This window comes from Brassica oleracea, chromosome C7 (assembly GCF_000695525.1).
Source record: "Brassica oleracea var. oleracea cultivar TO1000 chromosome C7, BOL, whole genome shotgun sequence".
Taxonomy (NCBI): domain Eukaryota; kingdom Viridiplantae; phylum Streptophyta; class Magnoliopsida; order Brassicales; family Brassicaceae; genus Brassica; species Brassica oleracea.
In genome coordinates, this window is record NC_027754.1 from 31,859,523 (window position 1) to 31,867,462 (window position 7,940).

The 7,940-nt window shown below is 34.4% G+C and overlaps 1 protein-coding gene across 1 annotated transcript; it reads right to left on the reverse strand.

The window, feature by feature from the left end:
- Positions 1–2,453: 2,453 nt before the first annotated feature.
- On the reverse strand, positions 2,454–5,121 carry LOC106302181 (ABC transporter G family member 21). The gene is made up of 5 exons (XM_013738716.1): positions 4,908–5,121; positions 4,010–4,811; positions 3,527–3,724; positions 3,273–3,442; positions 2,454–3,137 (listed from the first exon to the last, which is right to left on the reverse strand). The coding sequence occupies exons 1-5, from the start codon at positions 5,094–5,096 to the stop codon at positions 2,496–2,498; spliced, it is 2,001 nt and encodes a 666-aa protein (XP_013594170.1). The 5' UTR covers positions 5,097–5,121; the 3' UTR covers positions 2,454–2,495.
- Between the last annotated feature and the right edge of the window lie 2,819 nt (positions 5,122–7,940).

Consider the following 7,940-nt stretch of genomic DNA (forward strand, 5'->3'; position numbering starts at 1 on the left):
AACCTAATGGTTTCCAATAAAAGTCTAAAAAGCCCTTTAAAAATGTTGATTTTCGACCAAGGAAAAGACGCGACCCGGGTAGATGTCATGGTCGTCTAACCCGCGTCGTCCAACCCGCGTCAGCTCCTCGTCCAGCTTCTGGTGAGGCCGCCCAGGTAAGCTAACCCGCGTCCATCTACCCGTGTCGGCCCTCTCGTCCAGCTTCCTCTTCTCTCGCCCGGGTAAGGAAACCCGAGTTGGTCCAACCCGCGTCAGGGTTGATATGCCTCTAGTAAATCGATCATAACTCCCCCAATACAGCTCCAAATGACTTGAAACCAATTCCATTAGAAAGATAACTCAATTTCCCACGTCATCCCAAAATATGAGCTTCAAAAGATATTTTTAAGGTCTCCATCCATGTTCATATTTCACCCTTTTGCACCACAAATGTCTCTAAACACCTCCAAAAACTACATAGCACACTCCAACCCCTAATAAAGACTCATGTATGCAAAATGGACCCTAAAAATGCCTAATTTCTATTCTACATGATCATTATGTACAAGAGATGATGGTTAAAACCATGTAAATATGTAAGATATCAGCTAGGCCTTGAGGAATACGAGAAGAACTTCAAGAAGAGACATTTCACTGATCCCACCTTGCCATTGCTCACTGATAGGTTCTATACACACATCTCTTTCAAGCTTGAGTTTATTATGTAGCAACTTTAAACTAAACCTTGTATTGTCTCCTTTTTCATCAATTCTGAATCAAGGGAGCTACAAGAAGTGAACATTCCGGAGGGGCAAGGCTTCTGATACTTGATCATATCAAGAGGTTAGAATACAAGCTTCTCTACTCTTACATGGATAAAAGATGTAAATTGGATCCAACTATTCTCTGTTGTTTTGAGTGCAGGTACCATAAGATGGAAAATCGCAAGTGAGGAAAGGAGTAATTTGACCCCTTGTCTTATATGGTGGTGGTAACTTAGAATCTTTGAGGTGTAGTTCTGAGACCTAACCTTGCTAGTTTGTAATAATAACCTATAGACTTAACTACCTATGAAGATTCGAAACCTCTTAACATAACTTTGTTCGCTGAAATTTTATGTCTGCTTAAGTAAAAACAAATTTATTGATATATCAAACCCAAACCTCTTAGCCTAACATCCAACGATCTCTTCAATCGTTTTCGCCATTTGTAGAGTGAGATCATTCTTCCAATCACCAATTCACCTTTCCTAAAGAACACATTAGTATCTACACCAACTCTTATTGTCCCATTCTTATTAATCTCCAAACTGTTCAAACTACACAAGTTCGCGATCTCCTTCACCGATCCACTCTCTTCTTCCTCCTCGGGGAATGGGCAATTCAAGAACTCAGTGGGTCTCTTGACTTGAAAAAAAAGCCTCCTCAATGATCTCTTCATACTTCATTAATAAAACCTTCTCCTTATCTTCTAAGCTCCCTTTCAAATAGCTAAACACATGTTCCCAATAGGGTCCGTACAAAAAATCTTTGCAAAAAAGGTTTACAAATCATTAACAGTTAACGTTAAACGATCTTATGTTTCTGTATATGTAAGATGCTTTCAACGTACTCCATAAGTCTTTCTGCATTTAGAACAAACAGACAAGAACCAAGAAAATGTACTTTCTTAATTATGAAAAACAAACAAAAGGCAAGAAAAGTAAATATTTTTTTTCTAGAACAAAGAAAGCAATTGTTAGATTCCATATGTCTTGTTTTACCATTCATTTTTAAGAGTCTTGCAACAAAGAGATCTGTGAGTCTGCTGCTTTTAAAGTTCATCTGCAGCGAGAAGTGGCTGCTATAACTATCATGCTTCTCATGAGGACCTCCAGAAACCTGCCAACCTAGTTATACCCGTAGATGGATTCGTCAATCAGATACCGATAATATGTTTAATTCATACATAAAACATTTTCATTCAAAAAAAGTTACGTGACGCTTAATGGTTTTATTGGACCATCATCACTCACCATCGATGTCTGATGGGCTCTCAGAATTCATAATATTTACCTGTCGGATATTTACATAGATCACTTTGATATATTCTTTCTCACACATCATATAACTATTAAATTACTAACGTATTTTAATTTGAGGTGTCAAAATGGGCTGTAAACGTAATACAGGCATGGGTTTAACCATTATGTCGTTTTTTTTTAACTCACTGGTGAAGTTTCAGAACTTGAGGTTTATAGTAAGCAGTTTAAACCATCTATCATTTTAAAGGATTTTCTTGGTTAGTTTCAACAACTTTCAAGATGTCATGGGTTGATTTAGTGTTTAGTTAGACTATGATTTCGTATACAGCTGGGTCTTTTTAAATCTTTCTTCTTGATTTGTCAAAGAAGCAAGAAATTACTATCTAGTATTGTTCTTGAGTTGCGAAAGAGAAATGAATCACAATAGTAATCTTATAGATATTTTACACTTACTTGGCTTATACATAGTTAAAAAAATACAAATTAGAAGCAGTCACAAGTTCCTTAGAGCTAGGTAAGCAAGAACTCTATAAAGAAATAACATAAGGGCAAGAGCCAAAACATCCCACATCATATTCCCTATCCTCAAATTCTTAATCCCTTCATAATCCATAACGCTACAATGCAACCCTGGTCCACATTCATAAACCTCATCCCATGTGTATTGAACTTCAACAAGAAGCTTATAGCAATAATGGCTAAAAGATATATACTTCAACCACGCAATGAACCCCGGTATATGCTGGATATAGTAACCTCCGGCTAGTAAGAACACTAGCATTAACACCGAAGATAATGTTGCTGCTTTTTTCGCATCCATCAAGATTGCTCCTAAGGCTAACCCTACGCCTTGAGCCACTAGAACATTGTAGAGAACGATCATAAGGGTCAAGAGGAATGTGGTTAAAGATGGCTTGAGACCTCCCATCCAATATGTGATCGTGACAAAGATCGTTGGAAGAATGAGTTCCATTGGTAAATCCCCAACTATTCTTGCTATGTAGTAGGAGGAGAGTCTGTAGATTCCTGAGGATCGCTCTTTTATGAGCATTGGCCGTTCTTGAGGGAATGTAAATATGGCGTTGAAGAGAGGAAAGAATCCCCAGAATATCGAGAAGAAGAACAGTAGACCCACCTTTTTATGGTTAATGTTTGCATTTAGAATTTAAAAGAAGAGATTTATGGTTTTTAACATTATGTCAACTACTAAAATATTTACTTGAAAATGATAATCAGATAGTAATATCCACGGTTTAGCATTTGTTTTTACCTGATCTTGTATATGAGCAACGCGAGAATGCCACCATAAGAGGCCAGAAAGTATAGAAACCGACATGACCATAAATATTCTAAGTCCTGAAAATGATTCATGACTTCTCTCCTTTAAACCTCGCTTCAGTAAAACTGAGAACTGCATCCACCAACTTGTTGGCCATCGATCTTCATATAAACGACATATCGTTACAACAATTGTAATCAACCAACTAAATATAAAAAGTTACTATTAAACTTTAATGACGTTACTTGTCAAAGACTTTGCTCTCGATCCATTGACCGTTTGATCTTGTGGATATGTTCTAGAAACTTCTTCTTTCAAAGGTGGATATAAGTGTTTTTTGTAAGACGATTTTAACGACTGTTTTACTGAGTTTTGTTCTTCAAGCCGATCTAATCTCCCATTTATGTCGACTTGGTCATATTGCTTTGTATCCGAAGTAATTCCTGCAAAAATACCCAAATACTTATTAAAATGCATAATTAAAATATATAGTCAAAAGCAACATCTAAATACATGATTTATTCCACTATTAACAAGCTCTTTATTTCTCTCTTCTTAATTAACTTTAAATTAAAAAGGACGAAGCTTGTAATAAATATGCAAAGAAAGGGATTAAAATTATCGTTGTCACATATCTCATGATGCATGAGCAAAACCAAACAAAGTGTTATACTTTTTGCTGTCTTTATTATTAAAAAAGAAACTTCGAAATAGGTTATGTTACCTACCGTTAGCAAGATCAAGCACGAAGTCGGCCGGGTTAACGAAATTGGATCCCGGTTGAAACCCAATCGAACCAAAATACTCCATGACCCGACCCGAATCTCCACTATAAATCGGACTTCCTTCAGACAAAACCAACACTTTATCGAACATCCTATAAAGCCTACTCGACGGCTGATGAATCGTCGTCACCACCGTCCGACCACCACGCGCCAACGTCCTCAACGTGGAGACTATACGCGCCGCCGTCGTGGAATCAAGCCCCGACGTAGGCTCATCAAGAAGCAACAAACTCGGGTTCACGAGCATTTCTTGTCCGATACTAACCCGTTTTCTCTCCCCACCCGATATCCCTCGGACCAACCCGCCTCCGATCACGCTGTTACAACACCGTGTCAACCCGAGATCCGAAACAACAGTCTCCGCCTGCTCGATTTTCTCTTTGCGGGTCAGTTCTTTGGGTAAACGGAGCAAAGCTGTGTACGTTAACGTCTCCAATACCGTTAAGTGTGGGTAGATAACGTCTTCTTGCGTAACGAATCCCGTTTTACGTTTCACGGCGCTTGAAAACGGTTCTTCGTTATAACTAACCGTTCCTGAGAGCTTACCGTGTAAACGTCCGGCTAACGCCGTTACTAGCGTTGTTTTGCCACTACCTGATGGACCAAGCATAGCTAGTAGCTCACCTGGCTTGACTATCCCGCTTACACCGTTGAGAACGAACCGGTTCGGTTTTGGTTCTTGTGAACCAAACCAGTAGCTTCTTTTCCCGGTTTGTGATGTAATACTGTACGTCAGCTCCTCAAACTACATTACATATTTACAAATACAAATAAATAAAAAAAGAAAAAAAAAGAGAGAATTTGTTACAAAAGGAAAATAAACGGATAGTATAAAAATGACCTTGAGGATTATAGGACGTAAAGATTGGCGTAGAACGAAAGATTGCCTTGATTGGTGACTCAGACCGTCGGGGCATGGGGTTACATGACTTGGAGAGCTAAAGCGGGTTTCTTGAACCGGGCTTGTTACGCTTTGGTTAGCACCCGGTGTTTTCGGAAAGCTAGATTCTTGCTCATTAGGAGGCATCATCTAGTGAGAGATACAAAGGGAGAAAGATTTGATGAGTAGAGTTTAGAAGTTCACATGAAATGTGATGTGTATATAAAGGAAAAGAAGTGGGGACTATCGTGGGGGGAAAAATTAAAGTTGGAGAGAGTATATACTTTATCATAACGCAATTAATTAATTATTTTTCCACTTTTAAAGATAAATAATGTCAAATTAATTATTTCTATAAAACTCACAAAATCTGATAAAAATTCTTTCAATACATGTATGTATAGACAGTACAGTACATTTGTCACTGAAGTTACACATGTCTTATCTATTTTACTACTGGTTAGGTTATAGTTTAATGGTATAGTAGACCAACCGTTTTTCATGTATATCAATGTTCTTTATCAAAACTCAAAGTAGGTATCCAATTACAGTATAGATTCATTCGTCATGGTATGATATTCACTCAGCGGCCAGCGACTGCAAATATGTACGAAAATAAGTTTGCAGACATGAAACCCGAACAAGGAGAAAATACAGTTCATGCACTAGTGCAATTGGCAAAAATAAGGTAAGAGACAAAAGTCATATGTTCTTGAACACGTAGCATGTTTATGACGTCATACCATGGAGCAAAAGTGGGAAACTAAAGTGGCAATGCATTTTTCTTTGTTTCTGGACCATATTATATAAATCACACATGATTAACACCTAAATTAAACAAGGACTCCAATGAACCAATGATAATTAGTAACATTTCTGTTTTTTCTTCATTGACGCTGAATATTTATTTGTGGGATTCCCTAATTAAATTAGGAAACGTAGCTCAAAAAAAAAGGAATGAACATTATTTTTTTTAAAGTAAATGGATTTGACACCAAAACAGAAAGTTAAGAAGAATATTACAGAACAAAGTTATGCCTCATTGCGACATATTTATTCTAGAGATTCCATTCAACGATCAGCCTGACCGATACAGCTGTATACATGTACCACAAAAATGTTCTTTTCCAACTATCTCTGAATAGAACATTAATATTTATAAGGACCCATAAAGCTAAAAATAAGAAATTTACAAACTACGGTAAAACTTCTATAAATTAATAATGTTGGGATTTTGAAATTTTATTAATTTATAGAGATATTAATTTACAAAAGTTTCCTTATTTAGATTTTTTATTTTAAATATATTTATTTTTAAGATAAGAAAAATATTTGATTTTAGTGTATAGACATTTTTGTTATTTTTTGAAATGTGACATTCTTATTAATTATATCATATTATTTGGTGTATATAATATATATTGCATAGAACTTAAATGTGGTTTTAGATATAATATTACTAAATCTCATCAAAAATATATTAAGTGGTAAGAAAATATAAAAATAATTTCATTTTGAATATAAAACAAATAATGTAATAATAGGATTTTACTTATATAAAAGATGTATACATATAAATTATTAATTTATAATTTTAATGGGACCATATATTTACATAGAATTTTCTAAAAAAAATATTATCTTATTATTTTATCGATTTGTGTCAATTTTGAACCGGTCCAAGTTGGGACCGGTGAAATTTATTAATTTATAGAGATTATTAATTTTTTGAGTATTAATTTATAGAGATTCTACTGTACTTACTACGGTAACGTTTTCTTTAGATAAGTTACATAGAAACAATTCCTAAGAAGAAATTTTCTAAAATAATATTTTAATTTATTTTCACAAAAATAGTTGTTAAAGAAGAAAATGACCAAAAAATGTTTTATTAAAGTGTAAATACACATTTATCCTAGGGTTAACTAATCTAAACTTAAGGTTTGGAGTTAAGGGCTAGGTTGCACGGAAGCTTCATCGGACGTCTGCTTCCCGTTTCGGAACTGAAATCGGAATCGAAACCTTGTGAAAGCTTACGGAATCTCGCTTCCAAAACGATTCTAAAATATTATCTTTAAAGACACGTTGAAAGCTTACGATTCCGTTTTGGATTCACACCTCTATTTTTTAAGAACACAATGCCATAAATCAACAAAAAGATATAAATTCATAGTTTTAATTTAGATAAAATCTAAATTTTAATAGTAATGAAATAGATATAATTGAAATATATAAATATTAAAACTAATACTATAAAGTATCTTTATGCAATAGAGGTTTTTATTAAAGATATAGCATAGATTCAGATATATTTTGTCAATTATTTATGAATTATTAAAAATAATTAATATAATAATTTCTTTTAAACTTAATTTATGGGTATTTTAACAGTTTTAATATGAAATCATTTCAAAATTATTATAAATGAATAAATGCTTAACTTTAAGTTTAAATCATATAATTTTAGTCCTAAATTTTATAAAATTTTCTTATATTTTAATATATATATATATATATATGTATAAATGGATATACGCTACCAATACGTACCCGCTTCCTAATTTTTTAAAAATCCCGCTTATGCGCTTCCATACGCTTTCGCTTCCACGTACATGTTTCTGTTTCCATGTAACATAGGTTAAGGGTAAGGTTTTGAGGGTAGAGTTTTAAATTATATATATATATATTAAAAATTTCAAAATAAAAAAACGCTATTTTGGTCACTTTTAGAACTATTTTTGTGACAAAAACTTAAAAAAATATTTGAGAGAATTGTTCATTCTTAAAAGGGAGAATTGCCAAGTGTGACTCAAAACTTGGAGTCAAACCCAAAACAATACCCCAACTTGGGTCAAAGGCAAAAGTAACCTAAAAGGCTATTGAAATTACAACTATCCCCTTGTGACCAAACAAGAAAACGGAATTTTTTTTACGTTTCTACCCCTCGCAAGTCGTCTGTTTAGACGACTTGAAAATAAGTCGTCCAGACGACTT

Coding starts and splice junctions, on each gene's coding strand:
- LOC106302181 (XM_013738716.1), bottom strand. CDS start 5,096: ATGATGCCTCCTAATGAGCAAGAATCTAGCTTTCCGAAAACACCGGGT. Junction 4,812..4,907: donor TACGTCCTATAATCCTCAAG/GTCATTTTTATA, acceptor TATGTAATGTAG/TTTGAGGAGCTGACGTACAG. Junction 3,138..3,272: donor TTGCTCATATACAAGATCAG/GTAAAAACAAAT, acceptor AACCATAAAAAG/GTGGGTCTACTGTTCTTCTT.